Source organism: Chrysemys picta, chromosome 11 (assembly GCF_011386835.1).
Source record: "Chrysemys picta bellii isolate R12L10 chromosome 11, ASM1138683v2, whole genome shotgun sequence".
Lineage (NCBI taxonomy): Eukaryota > Metazoa > Chordata > Testudines > Emydidae > Chrysemys > Chrysemys picta.
The window spans coordinates 16,769,731-16,792,870 of NC_088801.1; the positions used below are offsets into that span (position 1 = coordinate 16,769,731).

The 23,140-nt window shown below is 39.3% G+C and overlaps 1 protein-coding gene and 1 long non-coding RNA gene across 9 annotated transcripts in view; one reads left to right on the forward strand and one right to left on the reverse strand.

The window, feature by feature from the left end:
* Nucleotides 1-20,873, forward strand: part of SLC35F5 (solute carrier family 35 member F5) — a 52,961-nt gene extending 32,088 nt beyond the window's left edge. For all 8 annotated transcript variants that reach the window (XM_065561602.1, XM_005286774.5, XM_005286777.5 and 5 more), the window contains 7 exons: nucleotides 604-668; nucleotides 1,045-1,149; nucleotides 4,713-4,872; nucleotides 10,375-10,465; nucleotides 17,990-18,144; nucleotides 19,103-19,191; nucleotides 19,787-20,873. In XM_065561602.1, the coding sequence (XP_065417674.1) occupies nucleotides 604-668; nucleotides 1,045-1,149; nucleotides 4,713-4,872; nucleotides 10,375-10,465; nucleotides 17,990-18,144; nucleotides 19,103-19,184 (658 nt within the window). In that variant the 3' untranslated portion in view covers nucleotides 19,185-19,191; nucleotides 19,787-20,873. The remainder of the gene's footprint in view (nucleotides 1-603; nucleotides 669-1,044; nucleotides 1,150-4,712; nucleotides 4,873-10,374; nucleotides 10,466-17,989; nucleotides 18,145-19,102; nucleotides 19,192-19,786) is intronic.
* A 627-nt stretch (nucleotides 20,874-21,500) lies between these two features.
* LOC135974317 (uncharacterized) lies at nucleotides 21,501-21,993 on the reverse strand. The gene is made up of 2 exons (XR_010591548.1): nucleotides 21,855-21,993; nucleotides 21,501-21,566 (listed from the first exon to the last, which is right to left on the reverse strand). It is a non-coding gene; the product is annotated as an uncharacterized LOC135974317 (long non-coding RNA).
* Nucleotides 21,994-23,140: the final 1,147 nt, after the last annotated feature.

The following is a 23,140-nucleotide window of genomic DNA, read 5'->3' on the forward strand; positions in this document are numbered from 1 at the left end:
AAATGCTAACACATTTGTCTGATAGTTAATTTTAGATTTTGTTTTAATGCAGATGGAAAGCATTAGATGTTTAATGAAACTTAATATCGTGTGGAAGCAGTAAAAGAAAGAGGGTTTAAGTGCAGCCATTTAAGTGTCAGAGACAGAGCAACTGTTCTGTCAAGTCTTAGCCTGATATCGCGAGACCTGTAGAAGCAGGGCTCACGTCAGAAGCGCGTGGAAAACAGCAGAATAGTCAGTGTGACCTCGCCTTGAGATAATGATGTTTGTGAAGAGAAAGTGAGAAAATACTGGAATAGATAGTAAATACCCTAAATAAAATGCAGATGTTTTTAATTAATGCACATCATTTGTGACGTGTCAGCGTTGTTCTCAAAGGCCTGATCCATAGTTCAGGGAAGTCAGTGCAAAGAATCATATTGATTTAATTGAGCTCTGGAGTAGGCCTTAAAGCACAGGTTCACCAAAAGCTGGGTTCAATCTAATTACAGATATCTAAAAACTGGTGTCTTTATTTGTTGCTGTGCGTGTGTGAGACAGATTTAAAAAAAAAAAAAAAACAAAACTGTGGTATGCCTAATAGTTGATGATGTTTTTTCCTAGCATTGGCGGTGTAGTACTTGTTAATTTCTCTGGGTCTGAGAAATCTCCAGGAAGAGGTACAATAGGTATATTAAATATTTTTTAAATTTTATACTGTAAATTGTAATACCAAGATAAATGTAACAGTTTTTTTTAAACTGCTCAGAACTACAGGGTGGGAGAAGGAAATGCAGTGTAAATCTATCATGTATTAGACTCTGGAAGATTGACTGCTGAAAGTGGCTTGTTTTAAGGAATGTTTTTTTATTAAATACCCTTTCAATATATGCATGTAGAGGGTCATATCTTCATAAGTTTAATTCATTTTATATAGTAATGGATTCTATAATAAACTATTACAATTAGAAAATTGCCCAGTAGAGGGATTTAAGTATGATAGTCAGATTCATAACACTATGCCTAACCCATTTGTCTTAAAATAATATTTTTCAACTTTTACAGGTTCCCTATGGTCTCTCGTAGGAGCAATGCTGTATGCTGTCTATATAGTTATGATAAAAAGAAAAGTAGACCGAGAAGATAAGCTTGATATACCAATGTTCTTTGGTAAGAACAGCAATATTTTAATATAGCAATGACAATATTGAAAACAAAACTTTTGTTTATAGAATAACTGAGTCCCTTGCTCTTCAGTCCCCAATCTTATAAACACTTAAACATGCATGTAAAGTTAAGCATATATGTGTTTACAGGTTTAGGGCCTTAATCTTTGAGTATTCTCAGTACTAGTCAGTTCTTAGGGCCTGAACCTGAGGAGTGTTGAGCAGCAGCTCTCACTGTAGTCAATGGGAATCTCAGGTGCTTGACACATCTCTGTGTAAGGCCATCAGTGATAAAGTGAGTATGCCTCTGTTGCTAATTCCTGTGATGTATTTTTATATTGAATAAAAACTGGATTGGTATGCTGAACATATCGTTGTAGTGCAGGTTTTGTAGTGAGCAGTTCAATATGGTCACTTCAGTTTGCAATGCCATAATTTCTGAAGTCCAAATTGCAAACCAGAAGTCATATATGGTGCCATAGAGTCTTACTAACCTGCAAAAATGTAGTGTTCTGTCCCTGCCTCTGAGCAGACTTAATAGCAAAATGCTATTGTGAGTTTTCATATTAGTAAAATTTCAAATGTACTAGTATATCATGAAATATAAATAAAAACTAAATGATGAAATAAATGACCATAGTACATTTGTGTTCAGTTGCTTGCTAATTCACAGAAATCAGTAATTTGCAATGAGTCTCCCAGTCTTTGTGCTAATTAGTGAGGCTTTAAGGAACTATCTGCAAAATTAGTAATCTGCAAAAATATCTACAAAAAGTGGAAACATGGATGAATTGCTAAGGAGGCGTACAAAAGAATGTTATAAGCATGTAGGGACAAAATTAGAAAAGGTAAGGCACAAAATGAGTTACACCTAGCAAAGGACATGTGGCAATAAGAGGAGGTTCTTTCAGTATGTTAGGCTCAAGAGAAAGATGGAGAGTGTAGGTCCACTACTTAGAGAGGAAGGAGAGCTAACTAATGCCATCAACAAGGCTGAAGTGTTTTATGCCTCTTTTGCTCAGTCTTCATTAAAATGGTTAATTGTGACCAGATACTCAATACAATCAATATTAACAACAAGGGGGAAGGAATGCAAGCCAAAATAGGGAAAGAACAGATTAAAGAATATTTAGATAAATTGGCAGGCCCTGATGAAATTTATGATAGGGTACTTAAGGATCTCTGGGAAATTACAGACCAGTCAGTCTAACTTTGATACCTGGAAAGATAGTAGAACAAATTATTAAACAATCAGTTTGTAAGCACCTAGAGCAAGGGTAGTCAAGACATTTGGACCTTGACAGAATATAGGCTACTCTTGACCTAGAGAATAAGAGGGTTATAAGGAATAGCCAGTATGAATATATCAAGAACAAATCATCCCAAGCCAACCTGATTTCCCTTTTTTGATAGTGTTACTGGCACAGTGGATAAGGGGAAGCAGTAGATGTGATATATCAGGATTTTTAGTAAAGCTTTTGAAATAATCCCACATGACTTTCTCATAAGCAAACAAGGGAAAAGCATTTTAGATGAAATTACTGTAAGGTGAGTACATTTAGTGGGGTTCCAGAGTCTGCTACTCTGCTACAGTTCTGAGTCTGCTACTGTTTAATATTTGCATTAATTACTTGGATAATGGAGTGGAAAGTATGTTAATAAAATTTGTGGATGACACCAAACTGGGAGGGGTTGCAAGCACTTTCGAGGCCAGGCTTAGAATTCAAAACTACCTTGACAAATTGGAGAATTTGTATGAAATTCAATAAAGACAAGTGCGAAGTACTTCACTTTGGAAGGAAAACTCAAATGCACAACTATGGAAGAGGAATAGCTGGCTAAAAGGTGGTACTGCTGAAAGGGATCTAAAGTTTATAGTGAATCACAAATTGAATGAGTAAGCAATGTGTTGCATTTGTTAAAAAGACTTGTATCATTCTAGAGTGTATATATAGCAGTGTCATATGTAAGACATGGGAGGTAATTATATTATTGTGTTCAACACTCGCAAGACTTCAGTTGGAGCATTGTGTCCATTTCTGGGTGCCACACTTTTGGAAGTTGTGGATAAATTGGAGAGTCCAGAGGAGAGCAAAAAAGTTGACAAAAGCTTTAGAAAATGTGACCTATGAGGAAAGGTTTAAAAAATTGGTCATGTTTAGGCTTGAGAAAAGAAGATTGAGATGGGGGCCTGATAACGGTCTTCAAATATGTCAAGGACTATTATAAAGAGGACAGTGATCAATTGTTCTCCATGTCCACTGAAGATAGGACAAGAAGTAATGGGCTTAATCTGCAGCAAGGGAGATCTGGATAGGTAATAGAGAAAAACTTTCTATTTATATGGGTAGTTAAACTCTGAAGTAGACTTCCAAGGGAGGTGAAATCTCCATTAGAGGTTTTGGACAAACACCTGTCTGGGATGGTCTAGGTTTAGTTGGTCCTGCTGTAGCACAGGGGGCTGGATTTGATGAGCTTTTGAGGTACCTTCCAGCATTACATGTCTATGATTCTGTTATTTCACTTGAGAAACAGAACTGTTGTCCCAATAGATAAAGGATTTGCTGATCCTCGTGAGGTAGACCATATCTTTTATACCATCACCTTTTTCATTGGCAATACTATTAGCATTCCTGTGGCAACTCCTGCAGTTACTTTTATCAAAAAGTTAAGGTATTGAATATATATTTTAGTTGTCCTGTTTAAAGTAATTTTAACAGTTGGAAACAAGTAAAACCAGCACCATGTAGTCAGCTAGTTTTTCCAGACCTATGAGTAAGTTGTTCATTGACCACCAGTGGTTCATGCACCAAGCTTTGAAACCCAAAGTAGTAGTCATTAACCTGGAATTAAATTCCCAACCTTTTTTTCCAAAGTTTGATCTTTTAGTTCTCTTTTCACATGTAGGCACTGACAACCTATTTTCTCAGACCATATTTTATTCTTATGACCCTTGTGTAACTGTCCAAAGCACCCCTGTTTCAAATGAACAGTTGGATTCAGTCAGGAGCGCTTACTGACCAGCACCACTTTTTAAAAGTCCATGGTAGAGCTTTGTTGTTGTTGTTTTTTTAAACTGTTTTATGCCTTGTTACTAGACCAGCTGTCATACTGTGACCCTGTGTTGGAATTGAAAAAAAGCTTCAGGAGTCCTTCTCAATAGTTATGGGACCATCTCCCATTTAGCCATTAAAAAATGATGGTGGTCGTGACACCCTAGATTCCCCATGCTCTAGATCATCCCTGTTGCTAGTGTAAATTCTTTCTTGTTGGAATCTTTAAAATGGAAGATTGCTTTACTTGTGGAAAGCCAAATACGCATTCTGAACTTGGGAAACTACTAAAAGTATCGCATATTGTAAATATTTAAATATTGCTTACCATTTTCAGTTAAAGATTCCTGTATTCCTTTTCCCAGGAATAGGAATAACCTATTAAGATAGTTTTTCTGCAGCTCTTGCCAGACATTTGGACTGTAAGGGAAGCCAAGTAAGGGGAGAAGGAGGTAAATAATTAATTATGATGAAACTGAAAGGAAACTAACATTAATTTGATTTTTATTTTCAGGTTTTGTAGGCCTCTTCAATCTGCTGCTGCTATGGCCAGGTTTCTTCCTACTTCATTATACTGGATTCGAGGCCTTTGAGTTTCCCAATAAATTGGTATTGATGTGCATTGTCATTAATGGCCTTATTGGAACAGTTCTGTCAGAATTCCTCTGGCTGTGGTATGTACTGTTTACTTCATGTAAGTTGTCCTCTGATACGTTACTTAAAAACTGTGAGCTGCTGCGGTGTCAGAATGATTAGGCTGTGTTTTTGTTTTCCAGTGAACGGTAAAGGCAGTCTGACTTAGAGGAAGTCATCTGATACATCATAAAGTACGGTTTAAGAGCCGTTAGCCTGATAATTGTAAAGAGAAAATGGCTTGAGATTATAGAAAGAAACTAGTGTACATATTATTTAGAACTAAGAAGAATAAACCCAGTAGTTTACTAGTTTTATAATTGGCAAACAATATAAAAATGTTATGAGGAAAGATGAAGAAATTTTGAGGATCCTGTTGATACTGAAATTGTAGTGTTCTTGTGCTGATTTCTGCTGAAACAATACACTTACGGAAAAAAAGGTGGGCATTAATCATCTTGGATTATCTGAGTTTACGTTATAACTATTCTTTAAATTCCAGGCTCTTGCAATATACTGGTAATGCAAGAATCATATCCAGTAAATTAAGTACTTTCATAGTTTAAAAGTTTAACTAAATTAGATCTTTGAAAACTGATTCTACTGGTATCTTATTAGCTTGCATTAATCACTAGGAGATGAATTGTGAATCAGCAAGTCAGTAAACAAAGGAAATCTAGGATAATGTGTAATGCGGACGGGTCAGTAACAGTAGGAATTGAACCTGAGACTTCTGGTTTTAAGACCATAGTCCTCTACAGCATGAGCAGAAGAACTAGGATCAGAGGTTCTTCTTTGAGTACTTGTTCATGTCCATTCCAATCAGGTGTGGTAGACCTCAGAGAGCTGAGAGTGGTATGCCTGGCATGCCAGACTTTCCGAGCCCACCTAACAGGTAGATGTGTATCAGTCATGACAGACAACACCACGGCGATGTTTTATATCAACAAATGAGGGGGCATGCTCCTCTCCCCTTTGCCAGGAAGCCCTCATGCTGTGGGATTCTGTGTAGAGCACTTGATACAGCTGCAAGCATCGTACCTCCCTGGAGTACAGAACGAGTTGGCGGACCATCTTAGCAGGTCATTCCACGGCCACGAGTGGTTCCTTCGCCCAGACGTCGTGAACTCAATCTTCCATCAGTGGGGCTTTCCCCAGATAGACCTGTTCGCCACGCAATGCAACAGGAAGTGTCAGCAGTTTTGCCCTTCCTGAATCACAGCCCAGGCTCCATCACAGATGCATTCCTCCTCCCCTGGGGAGGCCATCTCCTATATGCGTTCCCGCCCGTCCCTCTTGTTCACAAGGTGCTCCTCGAGATACAGGGGGAAGAAGCTTCAGTGATATTGATAGCTCCAGCTTGGTCCCACCAGCACTGGTACACATCACTCCTGGAAATGTCCGTGGAAGCTCCAGTTACCTTGCTGCTCTTTCCGGACATACTAACTCAAGATCATGGCCGTCTCCAACATCCGAACCTCAAGTAAGTCCACCTCACAGCATGGAAGCACCATGGCTGAACCCAATGGAGCTTTCTTGCTCTGATCAAGTCAGACAAGTTCTCCTTGGCAGCAGGAAACCCGCCATGAGAGCTACCTACCTTGCCAAGTGGAAGAAATTTTCAATCTGGTCGGCGCAGCACCATTAGTCTCCAACGCTCGCCTTGATGATACTTATACTGGACTATCTTCTCCACCTCAAGCAGCAGGGACTGACTGTGTTGTCAATTAGGGTTCACTTGGCTGCCATCTCTGCCTTCCATCCACACGCAGAAGGATGCTCAGTCTTTGCCAACCCATTGGCCAGCCGTTTCCTTAAAGGTCTTGACAGGCTATATCCACAGGTCTGACAGCCTGTTCCAGCTTGGGACCTCAATTTGGTCTTATCCAGACCTTTGGAGCCGCCATTTGAGACTTTGGCAATGTGCTCCCTGCGCGCACGCTCTCTCTCATGTACAAGGTGGCATTTCTGGTAGCAATAACCTCAGCTAGGCGGGTGTCTGAGCTCAGAATCCTAACATCAAAGCCTCCTTACATGGTATTCCATAAGGACAAGGTTCAGCTCAGACCTCACCCGGCTTTTCTCCCAAAGGTTGTCTCCCAGTTCCACATCAACTGGGACATCTTCCTCCTGGTGTTCTATCCTAAGCTGCACTTGAGTGGCAGGGAGCAAAGGCTTCACTCATTGGATGTCCGCAGAGCGCTAGCTTTCTACATCGAGAGAACTAAACCATTCCAAAAGTCTATCCAGTCATTCGTGGCAGTGGTGTACAGAATGAAAGGTCTTCCTGTCTTTTCTCAATGGATTTTGTTGTGGATCACATCCTGCATCCGTGAGTGCTACAACCTGGCAGGGGAGCCTGCTCCTTCGATCACTGCGCACTCCACCAGGGCTCAGGCCTCTTCAACGGCATTCCTGGCACAGGTCCCCACCCAGGAAATGTGCAGAGCAGTGACATGGTCCTCCATATACACTTTCACCACGTGCTACACAATCACCCAGCAGGCCACAGACAATGCAGCCTTTGGAAGAGCAGTGTTCCAATGAGCGGACGACTCTGCTCCACCTCCTCAACTTGGGCTTGTGAGTCATCTGATTGGAATTGACATGAACAAGCACTTGAAGAAGAAAGAACGGTTACTCACCTTCTTGTAACTGTTGTTCTTCGAGATGTGTTCATGTCTATTCCAATACCCATCCTCCTACCCCTCTGTCGGAGTAGCTGGCAAGAAGGAACTGAGGTCGGCAGGGCCCTATATTGGGAACCATGAAGTCGCAACTCCAGGGGGTGCCCAAGCCGACCCTACGGATGCTGCTAGGGGAAAAATCTTCCTGCTGTTGTGCACGCAGTGCGAACCCATCTGATTGGAATGGTCATGAACAACGCATCTCGAAGAACAGTTACGAGAAGGTGAATAACCGTTTTTTGTGTAAGGATTCTGAATTGAGTGGCCTAGTCACTGGGGGGTGACTGAGCCACACTGCGAAGGTTACACATGCACCACAGAGTATAGGCTCTTAGTATTTTGATAAGTTTTATTTTAATTATTTGACAGGATATTTTGAAATATATTATACACCATCTTGCTAATAAGAGACATCTCTCTAGTGATGGTATTAAATCATTGCTGAGAAATGATGCAAGGTTGCTAAATTGGAAAAAAATAATTGCCAAAGTGCAGATTAGAAAAATATTCTTTTGTTTGAGCTGAAACCATTTAAATGTTGAGATCCCAGCTCCTACATTTAAGCTAGTGATTTTGTGGCATTGCAGTGAATGAGAAATCTCATTTTGTCCCCAAACTCTCTAAAATATTTCTAAATCCATTTGAGTTAACATCAAACGTCCTTTTACTCATGCAAATAGTCCCAACAAGACCAGTTTTTTGTTTTTGCTTGTTTAATTACACTTTTCTGTACGTACAACGGCATAAATGCATAAGCTGAAGAGCCAAGTGGCAGATTTTGAGTCTTAATTATTTGTTTCTTCACATTTGTAGGTTTGAATTAAACTTCGTACGACTTAATTTCTGTGTGGTTGAATTACTTCTGTATTTGGAATAACTTAAAGTTGGGTCATAGAAAGTACCTACCAGTTAAGTGTTGTGAACGGGAACTGGAAATTTAGATTTGTGCATTTAATTCTGGGGGAGTGGAGAGTGCTTTTTGCTGCTTTATGCTCTATAAACAAGGCCTAAAATTTGTTTGCTTCCCCTCACTCCCCCCGTCACAACTCTCAAGTATTTTTTCTGCCCTTTTTTTTTTTTTTTTAACTTTACAAATATCATGTCCAGTCTGTTGGTCTTTGTTTTGCTGGAAGTCGCTCTGAAAAGGACCCAGTGGCTTGGAATGGGGGTTCTCTCATTCCTTAATTGAAGAGCCATGTGCATTAAATCTTTACCCAAAAGACTTTTCCAACTGTTTGATCAAACTGTTTGAGTTTAATAGGTGTTAACAAAAATAAAACAATTTTGTGATGTGAATAAAAATCACATCCTCTTTCAATTAACTAGGTTTCATGTGCATAGCTTCTGTGATGTCACTCCTGCTAGGGCCAGCTTACCAGCCTACCAAGCAGGTGCTTGGGGCGGCCACTTCGGAGAGGGGCGTCACGTCCAGCTTTTTGGCGGCAATTCGGTGGACGGTCCCTCACTCCTGCTCAGAGCGAAGGACCTCCCGCCTAATTGCCGCGGCAGATCGCGATCACAGCTTTTTTTTTTTGTTTGTTTGGCTGCTTGGGACAGCCAAAACCCTGGAGCTGCCCCTGACTCCTGCTCATTCTCTAGTTATCCATATAATTACACGGGAAAGACTTAGTTGAATTTTTAAAAATAAATTAGATTGATATTCTTAAAGTTAAGGTCTTGTTTAAAGTTGGTAATTAGTGCTGGTCAGATAACCAGGGGAGAGGGGGTTGTTTTCTGTGGAAAACTTCAACATTTTGGCCAAAAAACTGAAAACCTTCAGTGGAAAACAGAAAATTTTGATTTGGTAATGTCACTACGGTACATCATAAGAGATGTAGTCTGTCTGGTAATTTGGCCCACAGGGAGTGGGGTGTTGAGGCACCTGGAGTACATCTCCGTTGAGGCAATGTGGTGGCATTTCTGAATAAAATCCTGGCATTTTTCAACCAGAAACTTTATTGGTGTGGGGATTGTTTGGTAGTGAGGTTTTATTTGGGGTGGGTAGGAGGGTAGGGTTTTTGGTTTTTAACAGGAGGTCAGTCTGTCGAAAGTTATTGTGGGTTTTTTGTTTGATTTTTAGTAGAAAGATCAATTTTCTGTTGAAACAGTTTTGATGGAAAATTTTGACCAGCCCTAGTAATTAGGAAGTTAAATTAAAATAGAAAAAATATATCTGGTGCCTTCTTTGTTTCTTGATGATGGAGATAAAGAAACAAAAAAGGGTAGAAGTTCTTTTTTTTTCCAGATTACCCATAAAACTTCCTAATTACTGATTTTGATAGTCCACAAGCATCCAATACCATTAGACTAATGACTAAGTAGGTAGTTTAAGTTTAATGAACAGTATTGACTGAAGTGGGAAAATAAGCATTTACAGAGTTATTAAATCAGTGATTCTTTACATGACAAAGCAGAATACCTCTTATGAAGATATCTGTTGTCAAGCTTGGTTTTACATTTGGGATCATTGACTTGATGGATCATAGTGTCTAACTTACAGCCTTTCTTAATATCTTGGGTGCTGTTAACTTGATACCAAAATGGTTCAAACTAGGCAAGCCTTACTCTAGATCTTTTGTTGGGCCAATAATTCGCGAAAGAATACTTCAAATTCACAGTAATTCCATGAAATGTCTTATTTAAAAAAAAAATATATATATATATATAAAACATTCATTCATATTCTATGGCTCAGTCACTTTCACATTGAAGGTATCCTGCAAAGGACTTTTGAAAACAAACCTTATGGCTTTACACTTAAAACAAACCTTAACCAACAGATAACCTTGATTAAATCTCTTCTGCACTTTAAAGTATTTGTCTTAATTTTTAAATAAGACTTTTATATTTTTTTAGGGGCTGCTTTCTTACCTCATCACTGATAGGCACACTTGCGCTAAGCCTTACAATACCTCTGTCCATAATAGCTGACATGTGCATGCAGAAGGTAATGTACACTTGATTACTGATAAGATTTGGGCATTATTAACAGGTCTAAGTAGGTGTCTTTTAATGCAATGCCAGTGTTAAAGCTGAATGTACACAATGTACAGTATTTTCCTATTACTGTTAATTATCAAGATTGAATTGTCTGTCATCCTTGCTGTATGTATCTTAATCTTGTTTGTTACTGCATACTTAATTTGCCTTGCTGAAATACAACTTCAATGAAAAGTAATTTAAATCACCAAACTCTCTCACTTCAGTTCCCTTACCTGGTCTAATCATTTAACTAAACCTGTAGATCAGCATGTAACAACATCCTTAAACAGCAACTTAATAGTGTAAAATCCTTTCTGTGCCCTGTATATCTTGAAAATATTCAGTTAGTGATGTAAAAAACCTGTAGGTTAATGTCTGCAGAAGATGGACAATTTAAAGCTTAATCCTAGATTTTATGAATACGGTAAACATTAAATTAAATTTGTAAATGAAGAGGTCCCAATTAAAAAAACAAACACCTTATTTCCATGGGTATTGTGTCATATAAGTTAACTGTGAGAGAACACTTCATGTGATTAAAATAAATATCCAAAAATAGTGTGTTTAGAACAGAAATGAGCCACAATTTTTCATTTATATTTCCCCTCAAACTAAATTGTCTAAATTTTTGTTGAATATCCTATTACAATTAAATCATTTTTGTCCTGATTTTCATATAAACTGGCTCTAGCTGGGGGTGCGGGTTTTGGGGTGGGGCTGAGGATGAGGGGTTGGGGGCACAGGAGAGTGCTCCGGGCTGGGACCAAGGGGCTCGGAGGGCAAGAGGGGGATCAGGGCTGGGGAAGGGGGTTAGGGTGCAGGAGGGGGTGAGGGTGAGCTTACCTCAAGCAGTTCCCAGAGGCAGTGGCATGTCACCCCTCCGGCTCCTACGCGGAGGGGCAGCCAGGCCACGGTTCCTGGACAATGGGAGGTGCGGGCGCAGCGTACGGAGCCCCTTGGCTGCCCCTATGCATAGGAGCCGGAGGGCAGACATGCCACTGCTTCTGAGAGACCCTGACCCCACTCCCCAGCTGGGCAAGCCCTGGACCCCACTCGAGGACCAGATTGAAACGTCTGGAGGGCCGGATGCGGGCCCCAGACCGTAATTCCCCCCCCCCCCCCCCCTCTATTCAGTTGAAACTGCACAAGGAATATAGGTAGGCACAGTCACCCAAATTGTACATTGGGCAGCTCTTTGAGGGTGTACTCAATATGATGTCACAATATATTTAGTTCCGGAAACCTGTGGATTTTAATATTCCAAATGTCCTGTATTAACTCAGTTTGCCAATTGCTGATCACTCCCACCACTCTCAGTGGAATGTATTTTCTTCTGAAGTGGGGTAGTTTGTAAAATCTCAAAAGGTCAAAGCTCAACCACAAACATGATAATAAAAGTACACTAACAATTCCTTATGTACCCCACAAGAAAAATTACTTTAATCAATGTCTTGAGTGAACACACAGGTTTCAGGTAAAAATAACAGGAGTACTTGTGGCACCTTAGAGATTAACTTAGTCTCTTAGGCCTTGGCTACACTCGGGACTTCACAGCGCTGCCGTGAGTGTAGTCGCGCCACCAGCGCTGCAAGAGAGCTCTCGCAGCACTGTATGTACTGCACCTCTCCGAGGGGAATAGCTTGCAGCGCTGCAAGCGAGTGTGCAGCGCTGCAGGCTGTGATTACCCTGGTGCTTTACAGCGCTGCACTCGCTGCGCTCAGGGGGGTGTTTTTCACACCCCTGAGCGCAGCAAGTTGCAGCGCTGTACACCGCCAGTCTAGCCAAGGCCTAAGGTGCCACAAGTATTCCTGTTCTTTTTGTGGATACAGACTAACACGGGTGCTATTCTGAAACAGGTTTCAGGTGTTACTTGTGGTTGTTCAGTTTACACCACTTTTTTAGCCCAGGCATTATTTTAAAAAGTAATGCATTAGCTCATTAGATAACTTATTACAATAGCTCATTAAATTGCAGTTTTTTACATTCCTTTTGAGATATTCTTTTATTTGCTTGCAGAGGGTCTGTCCCCATTCTGATACTTAAATGTGGGGAGAATAAAGCTGATCACAAAATTTTCACAGGGATGAACAATTTTGATCTTTTTCTGTGTGTATTTTTTGTCCATATTTTTGTTTCATGTTGACTTAATGTCTCTTTGGGATTTTTTAATAAACTGAAAAGCTTTGTGTTTCTTTTTTTTGAACTTTAAGGTTTTCCCCACCATCTTCTCACTTTTCCCCTCTACTGGAAAAAAGGGGTAGGAGTGTGTTGGTGGAGCGTGACCCAACTTTACCTGTCTGTGTTTGAACACTTTTCCCACTCTTTCCAATTGGAAAACCAAGTGGAGTTGTGGTGAGAAGCAGGTGTCTTTTCCTGCTGAGACTTTAGAACTCTTTCCTCCTAATCCTGCCACAGCCATTGCTCTGTGTGAAGGGGGGTGACTCTCAACTCTGCTCTTTCTAAGCTCTTTGGCACTTAGAGGCCCAAGTGTCAAAAGTCTGGAAGATGTTCCCCTTCCCAAGAGCTGCATGTCACATGATATACATTCATTTAGTGACATAGAGAAGAATCTCCTCCTCAACAAGAGTGGACGTTATAAGGGCAACGTTAAACTCACCACGATCATGCAGCCAGATAAAAGCCCTGATTTAGAAAAGGAGCATTTACACTTGTCGCTAAGACCATCCCCATCTGAAATGTCACTATAGTCTTGGAAAACCATTCAGATGCACAAGGATATCAATGCGTTCCTCACAATGTGTGGACAACATGATTTGCATAATAAAACTTGAAAATATAGTCTGTTGTTTCAGTGACGTGTACCTCTGACCAACGTTCCTTGTAAACTGAATGCACATGAGGCTGTGTGTGTCACAAGTGATGCCACTCACAAATTCCTCTGTTCCTGGGGTGGGCATTGTGAGAGCTGAAGTGGTGACTAAGGGCTCCCCAGCTGTAGGGGGTGGAGGTGACAGTGGGACCCAAAGGGGCTGGAGCAGCTGCCATGGTACCCAGGAATGGACCAGGGCTGGGAGCAGTTACCCTAGGCAAGAGAGATGCAAACCCCCTCTTCCCTGTCTGGAGCCAGCTGCCTCTACCGCTGTTCTGAGTCTCCTTAGCTCCTCTCGCTCCCCAGGGAGAGCACTCACTTCTCTCCCCCTCCTATCCCTGGCACTCTAACCCCCCACTCTGTCCCACTGCCCCACATCTCTCCTGTGCCTCACTGCCTCGGACACCCTCACTCCCCCTATCTCTGACTCCCTCATTTCCCTGGTCTTCATACAGAGCACTCACCCTGCCCCCCCCCCCCGCCCCCGCCCCCAACATGCTGACTTCCTTCCACTCCACAGGCAGAGCACTCCCTCCTGTGCCTGAAAGCATGAGAATAATCTTGCCCAAGGACAACAATGAACTTCTCAGTGAAGTTTGTTGTTTGCTCAGTACAAAGAAAATTTAGAGGAAACATTTCTACGGTCATGTGTCTCGTTAAAATGCAGGTCTTCCTCTAGCTTTGTTTATTGCCTTATTTTTATGCAATTACATGACATTTTTAATGGCTATTTCCCAAAATACAGTATCTTCTGGAAGCTGCTGAGCACTCTGAAGACTGGAATCAGTTTTTATTTTGTTGTTTTCCGTTATATTAGGCTGACTTTTCCCAAATCTTATTTTTTGGACATTGGGTTCAGCAACATCTGTATGTGTTGTGAAGTCTGTTGTAGTGACATTTTAGGTGGGCCAATGTTTTTGTGGTAGGTTATTTTAAAAAGGCCTTTCTTCATGTGAAATGCCAGTTGCCACAAGAAAGAGAATGACAAGCATTAAAATGTCTGAATTAAAACCTGAATAATAGTAGTGGAAGCAGACATGAAGTAAATCCTTTCTATTTGGAAGAAAGTGAAAGTGTTTTCAACTTTAGGGTGCAGCTTTAGGATGTTTTCAACTTTAAGTGTACAGAAACTCCAACTAAAATAAATTATTTCATGTGAATAAGCTAAAGCCTAGGCAAAACAAGCCTAATTGTCTTGGTCTTGAAACTTAAGCAATTCATATGAAGGACACAAACAAACATTGTACCAAGAATATAAAAGTAAATGAAAAGTTCTTCAGTAAATCAAAGTAACTCTTCTCCACAAAAACAAGAAGAATTTCAGTTCAGTGCATGTAGGCAGCTATATTGATATCTTTGAAGTGTAAAAGGCTCACAAGCTTTTTATTATTATTTTTCATATTCTGAGGCAATTTGTTTAAATTTAGTCGCGGCAATGGTTGAATGAACAGGAATCCTCTTTCGTAATTCCCAGAAAACTGGAACAGTTTCTTCTCTGAAGTATAAACTCAAATAGATTCTCAGCCCAGTCATTTAAATAAATAGAATTTATTCTGTATAAGCACAAAATACGCAAAACCACTGCAGCATCTGAAATGGAAGAGACAGCATTAAAGCAATGTTGCATGACAGATGCGAGGCACACTAATGCAGTAGCAACAGATAGTTTCTTTTAACTTTCTAATTATTTTTATGGCACTCATCACTTAATCTGAACACTTGAACTGAATCTGTTTGGCATTTATAATATTAATAAGCCCAAAACATTTAATAACAAATCTCATTTCTTTTACTCTCAGCTCACTTGCTCTTTCTTCTTTTCCTTATCTTAATAAATCTTTTTCTACCTCTGCTTTCTCCGTCTATCTGCTGGCAACATCTGTCTTAATCCTAGTCCTTTGCACATATCCACTCCTTTCCTCCCTACCTTCCCTAACCCTTTCCATCCTTCAGGCACAACACCCTCTGACCTTTTTCTTGCTCTTCTTTTCCTGCTCCTTGTGGATTTTCCTGTTGCTTTTATTTCTGACTATTCTCTCTTCACCCTCACTGAAAACTGCTGCTGCCTCTGGAGTCTGCCTTTGGATACCCTTTTATTAGCAATCTGTTGCCTCCTTCACCTCCCCATAGACATTGCCACCAAGAAAGGTGGTAATGGTGTACGGGTCTTTCCCTCTTCTGTCTTACTTCCTTTTCAGCTTCAAATTGCACACTTTCTAGTTCATTTTCTCCTCACGTGGCTGTCCATCTACCATCCAGGTTTCTGTCTGCCTGTCTGACCTTGTCTGCCTGTCTCTTTCTCACACCTAATTAACATCATCCTGATTTGACCTAGGCAGGCTATGTCTGTCTTTGGTTTTAACTTGTGGCTAGATGAGTGCTGAATTCTTCTCTTCCTTACCCTTCAGTGCCTTCTATAATTGAGCTGTTCTGGATAGAACTAGCTCAAGGGAGCATTCCCTCTGAAACTGGGTCTTCAGGTTGGCTGTGTTCCCCGGGAGGCATAAGATTTGCCTCTCTCCTAAACACAGAAACTCTGAGGAAAAGGGAAAAAAAGGGGGAAAGTACTAACATATAAAACACTTGCATGCTTTAGACATTACAAGTCAAACTTGTTGCAGCTATTAATAATACTAGTTATTATAAAGCACTTTTCATCCATAGAGCTCAACATGCTTTACAAAGGAAGTTGGTATCATAATCCCCATTTAACAGATGGAGAAACTGAGGCATGGAGAGTGAATTGACTTGCACAAGGTCAACCAGCAAATTAGTGGCAGTGCCAGAAATTGAACCCAGGTCCTCTTAGTCCTAGTCCAGTGGCCTATTCACGAGGTCACGCTGTCCCCCATGTTTTTAATGTACCTTTTAAGCTCGTTTATTTCAATTGTTTGAAGCTAGTCTCAGTTAGAAATTAATGTGGACACTAATCAATTCTAATAACTGCAGATATAGATTCCTAAGAATGAGGTGGTGTCCATACTCTGTCATTAAAACCCCAAGATTTCTTATCACTGTATAAGACTTTATTTTTTTCCACAAGGGGGAGCCTCGTCTATAGTTAATCAGCTTTTTCCAGCTAAAAAGAAGCTTTAAAGGGAGTAGTTCTGCTTTTTATTTTATTTTTCTTAAAAGGAACAGACCTTGTAATTTCTGTTTTGAAGCTTTACATATGTAATAGACATTCCAGATGCTCAGGCTAACTATTACTACCCTGGAGTCAGGTAAAACCTTGTTCATCTAATTTATGGCTCACTTTCAAAACAGGTGAGCAAATAACTTAATAAAACGTGCTGTATTTCCCCCCCACACACACTCAGGAAGAACAAATTCTTGTTACTTCCAAAATTATTAGTTTCTCATATGCTTTATCTGGCAGACAAAAATCAGAATTTCTTTGCTAGGACCACTTCCAAGGATTTTTCTCTTCAGTTGTTGTTGTTTGTTTGTTATTTCTTTAATGCACACATCTCTGTCTCTTTAAATGGGCATTTGGGGGCACAAATTGCCCTGAAATATTTGTTTTTTTTTCCAGCTAAACTGTTGGTCAGAAATTCAAATCTAGGTGGAGTAGGTACACCTCTACCTCGATATAATGCTGTCCTCGGGAGCCAAAAAATCTTACTGCGTTATAGGTGAAACCGCGTTATATCGAACTTGGTTTGATCCTCCAGAGTGCGCAGCCCTTCCCCTTCCCCCCCTCCCCGGAGCACTGCTGTACCGTGCTATATCCGAATTCGTGGTCTATCAGGTCGCGTTATGTCAGGGTAAGGGTGTATGTTGTTTTGTGACGTTTCACTTGGGTTGTCCATACAGTTGTTTCAGGGCTTGGAAAATTCAGTTGCCCGCTCATCTTTGGCAATTAAACTTTCACGAATTAGTGCCATCAATCTTGTACAGGTTGGTGGAGAAACAAAGAGAGTGCTTCCATTTTTTCAGCATCCAGACGTAATTTAGGAGAGGGGAGATGCACACCTATTTTCCAGAGACTGATATGGAAGATGGATTCCCCAAAAGAGGGCAGTACCCTAGTATGAATCCCAGCACATTTCTTTCCATGCCTGCGAGGAGTGTTGGCTTCTCACCTGAATGTGGATCCATATCAGCTTTTAGCTAGAAGATGTAGTTCTCTTGATATTCTGTACCTAGTAGAGTTTCTAAGGTCCATGAGTGAATGAGTAAGGGTGAGATCATTTGAGAAACTAGAAAAGAGAACCATGTTACCAGGAGGAGAAGGGGAGGAAAAATGTAGGTGGAGAACCCAATGTAAGGAGGTAAGGAAAAAAGGGAATTGAACACAGTGGGTGACTGAGGACATGAACCAAGAGATCTTATAGAAAATGTTAAAATGCAAAAATTGTAACATTGGTCAGCATTCAAAGGAACTGAGACCCAACATGGTTTACAAATAGATTTTATTTTTTTTCTCCAAGTGGAAATGTCTTACACATATGCTGACACTATTGTAGCAACATAGGAGCTAATAAATTACTAATGTAGTTGTCTTTACAATCTCGATGCAAGTTAGACACTTTTAACAATAACAATAGTAGACACTTCTCAATTTTATGGCAGTTGTCACAAATGAAAAAAATCAAATGTTAAAAGAAACTACTATTGTGCTTTGTTGGATAAATTATATTCATGCTCTAATTCCAGGTGCAGTTTTCCTGGTTATTTTTTGCAGGGGCAATCCCTGTATTTTTCTCATTTTTCATTGCAACTTTCTTATGCCATTATAACAACTGGGATCCAGTGATGGTAGGAATCAGAAGAATTTTTGCCTTTATCTGCAGAAAGCATCGAATTCAGAGGTATGATCACCTATTGTAACTTCCCTAACTTTTCATTCCACTTTCCCTATGTATCCTACCTCTTTCAGAAGCCTCAGAACTCTCACCCTGGGTTTTTTGCCCCCTCCCCTTCTTCGCCTCCTTTAAGAGGACCTCGTTGACTGTTTGATTAGTTACCAGTGTAATTCTTTATCTCCGTTCTTTGCCCTAATATCCAGTGAGGGCAGAGACAAAATTATAAAAATCCCTGTGACACGGTTGTCTGTCCTTTAAGGACCAGAGGTTTGGGTCCTGCCAACCCTATTCATTAATCAGGTGCAGCTGAAGGGCGGACGTGTGTTCCGTATAAAGAGCTGGTCTGTCAAGATCGGCAGAGGCTGCAGGAAGTCCATTAAAGGGGTGGCAGTGGGGAAAAAGAGCTTCCTGGGAGAAGCCCTGGGAAGAGGAACAAGGAGGAATCCTGCAACAGGCCTTGAAACAGGATGGAACGAGAGAGGCAAAGGGGAAAATCCCCTAGTACTTGTAGCCCAGTGGGGCTGGAAGAACTGTTGTTTGTTTGTTTGTTTTGTGTTCTGTTTTTTTATCTATGTTTGGAAAATAAAACTGTACCTGTACCTTGGGTATGGCAGTGGAGTTTTCATGGGCTGGGGACAAGCCACCATCTTAAAATCCCATTGTACTAAAAGAAATTTTTCTGCAGTGAATATTCTTTACAGTTTTGCTTTTGCCTAATTATTGTTACCATAGTATTTGCTATATTTCTGAGGCACCAAATGGCTATCTATAGATCTTAATTATGACCACTCTAGTACAGTATATGTAATCCACCGAAGTATTTAGTTTTTTTAATGACCACAACTCAAGATAATACGTAACTCTTCTATAGTATTACCATCCTTACTATTCATGTCTCCCTGTCACAATATAACCAGTTTAAGATTTTTCTATAATTACAAAATGAATTTGATATCTCTTTAAGAATGCCAGAGGAAAGTGAGCAGTGTGAAAGCCTCATCCCTATGCATAGTGTTTCTCAAGAAGGAGAAAACTGCTGTTCATAGGCAATAGGTATGTTTAACAAGTAAACTTCAAAAGGTATAGTGAATATGTTCAAACTCTTAAGTCAATTTTTTTCCTCTTGAGGTTGTTAGCACCTTACAATGGACTTGCTAATTATTCCATTAGCTTCAGTAGTTTTACCTGTTTTATTAACTCTCATTTGCATGAATTAAAGAAGGAGCTCATGTATGTTACCAGTCTGTCAAACAGTCATGGAAATTAACCTGTGCAGGCACAAAATTTACTCACTCGCTCTTTATCATGATTGATACTCTTCCTTGAAATAAATAAATAAAGCTGCTCTCCCTGACAAGTGAGTATGTAGAATTTTGCAAATTTCTAATATAACTAGAAATGCAAGATTTAGAAAAATGTGGTCATTTTTTTTTCCATATTCTAATAATTCCTGTTTGGCCTCAAAATAAAATGTATCCCAGCTGTACAATATATTTGCAATCTATTTTTCACCATTCCGCAAGCACAATTTCAAATACGTTTAATACTATGACTGGAAAAGGTATAGAAAATGGGAACTATAGGATCAAAATCAATACAATTCATCCCTAATGCAAAGCATTAATAATTCTGTTTTCATTTTTTTCAGTTTCAAGATGGTTTCATACTCAGCGAAGAGACAATCTCCTGGGAAGTCCATAAGGAACCATATTTCAGTGCCTATTCTACATTTGGGGAAAAAAGTTTCAATTCTTTTGAAACTAAACTTTTATTTTCCTATAATTGCCTGTCTTCATCTAACTCTATCAACGAACAACTTCACTATGTGCATATCACTACAACTATAGGAAATCCCAGTCCATCTAAACAACCAACCTGCCTTATAGAACTCAACTTGAAATTACTTGATATAATCAAGAAAGCAAATGCTGGTCTGGTGATTTATTTTTTGTTTTCACATTTTTGATAAATGCTGGACAACAAGTTGTTCAAAAATTACTTTAAAAATGAATACGTTAATAAGTCTGCAGGTCGTCATTTCTTACAGGCTCAGATGAAAAAAGCTAAATATGTAGCTTACTTGTAATAGGTACGGATTAACATTTTTGTATAAAGTCTATTTGAATATTAACACATGAAATTAGAAAAAATATCTTAATTTATTAAATAAGTACATTTTTGCAACTGTTAGAGCAGGATGTATGCAAGTTTCTGGAACATTACGTATATTGCTTTATCCCATTTTAAAAATCCTTGTAATAGGAAAGGGTGCTTTGTGTTTAAAAATCTGCTATGACCTAACAATCTGAAACTTTTAAAGACGTGTTAGTATAAAAAGGTTATGTATTTTTAAAGGTGGTAGTTACCATAAATTTGGCTGGACAAGCACTTGATGTAAAAGTTCATAATTCAGAATCAGTCTCTTTTTGAAAACTTAATAGTCAAAATTATTTAATATGTAAAATTGTAAATAATTCCAAAATGCCATGTGCATAGCTGCTTATTTGAAGGGAAAAAACATCAAGTAGACTTCTAAATTTTGTAGTTACTCTCTTAATCTCAACTCAAATCTTCCAAGCAATTTTAAAGCTAGAGATAATCATGTTGACTTCGTTTTCCTAATGAAATTATTGTGTAATGGCTAACTTTCACTGTGACCTGAGTTTTCTTCCCTACTGCAATGCTGCTGTTCTGTTTGGTGCTGAAAGGTAACGAATTAATAAATATATTCACAAGAATCCTGAAGACAGTCATTGCCCTCTTCAAAAAGTAAAATTTGGTAACTTTGGCCAAGGGGTATTTACTAATTTATTTTGTCTTTTAGTGAATTGTCATGCTTATAAAGAGTACAGATGGACTTTCAGTCAAGGTGACTAAATCCTCCAGATAACTACAAAACCTACACTGACAGTGCAAGCTTTCTCATGCTGCTCTGCCATTTTGTCTCAACCCTGTTCTGGAGGAACTGAGGTTTTTCTAGGGATAAAAGTCCATTCAGTCTTTGATCTCTATATTACTCCCACCAAGAAGGATACTAATTGTGGAAATGGTGGTGGTGATTTGGTGATGTAAAGAAAAAAACTAGTCTAACTGGACTGCATTAAGACCATAGACTTGGAAAAATGTTTAGAAGGATTAGTTTTTAATTTATTCAACCCCAAAATCAATAGCTGTAGGGAGAAGACCATTGTTAATTGAAATGTATAGGGTAAGTTAAAACATAGGCTATTACACTTGCAGGCAGATATTTATTTCTTTGTTCATTTTTATCAAATACAAATATTTTTCTGAATTTTATATCAACGGTTGGTCACTAAACTATGAACAAAACTTATCTGAGGCCAACCTTTTTCAAAGTAGGAACATGAAGATAGGACCTGAGGTTTGGATTTTCAAAAGATTTACAAGCACAGTCCCATTTGAAGTCACTTAGGCTACATCTACACTACAGGGGGGAGTCGATTTAAGATACGCAAATTCAGCTACGTGAATAGCGTAGCTGAATTCGACGTATCGCAGCCGACTTACCCCGCTGTGAGGACGGCGGCAAAATAGACTTCTGCGGCTTTCTGTCGACGGCGCTTACTCCCACCTCCGCTGGTGGAGTAAGAGCGTCGATTCGGGGATCGATTGTCGCGTCCCGATGGGACGCGATAAATCGATCCCCGAGAGGTCGATTTCTACCCGCCGATTCAGGCGGGTAGTGTAGACCTAGCCTTAGATACTTTCAAAAATTCCATTTTTTGGTCCCAATATTTAGTCACCTATCCTTTATACTCCTACTTTTGAACACTTAAGCCAGAGTTCCTGATCTCTTGCAGAAATGGAGGTCAATAAAAATTGGAAAGAAATACTGATGATGTACATCAAACTGAATAAAAAATAACCTTCAGTTCTACTGAACTGGATTAGTTTTAAACAGTGCACCTAAAAGTGAATGTCTCTGTCTGTCAGTTACTCAAGTACCCATGAGAAGACAGGAACTTTAAATGCCGCAGTTGAACTATTTTTATATTTGATCTTGGTTAGAATTTTGGCTGTTTGGCAAGAGGAGAATTTTCCTGATAAGGTTAAAAATGGAAGCAAGATAACTCCAGAGAATTTAAGCGGAATCCTTACTAAGAAAAGCCATTAATTAAGGTATAGTGGCAATGGAATTCAAATAGTTGTTCCCTTAAATAATGATTACATCTTCAGTTAATATTTGGCTTCTGTCAAGTTTTCCTAGTTAATGCTCAACACTAAATCATGTCCTCTATAGCAGCGAGAAGGATAAGGATTGTGGCATCTGCAGAGATAAGCCAGGCAAGGCTAATTTTGCTTTCCAACAGGTGTGTTGCTCTGTTTTCAGAAGAAAACTACGGTTCACTTTTGAAATCAATTGCCCATGACCCATAGTTGTTCTGGGCTGTGACGTATAACTGTGAACCAGAATCCTTATTTAACATAACAAAACATGACAAAGATGTGGAATCTATCATCAAATCCTTGGTTAGTTTATAGAGTTTTACATAGCAGTTTTAAATTGTGTAGAGAAATACATTGTGCTGGAAAAAATGAACAGTAATACATAAGAGAAAATCTTCTCTCTCTGCCTCCTAAGAACATTCAAATAACTAAATATATGTTTAAACAATTCAGATGCTGGGACTTCCTCACTAATTTTTCCAAGAAAAGAAAAAAAAAATGTTTTGAGAAATCAGATTTGTTTAGTATCATGATATAAAGTGTTACATACCATAAATGACTTCAGCAGTCTTTTTATTAAAGTGTAGCATTCTGGGGAGTGGAATGTAAAATACAAACCAAATTATCTCCCTGAAAGGCCTTAGATTTTTAAACAATTGTGCCCCAGTATTACAAGAGATGTATGTATTACAGTATTAATTACTAAAGTTATATATTGTGTTACATTGTGCCTGAATTTAATAGGAGGTAATGAGATTTTCTATACCAACTTGTGATTTTTAGTATAAGAACATCTTTTATAAGTAACTGTCTT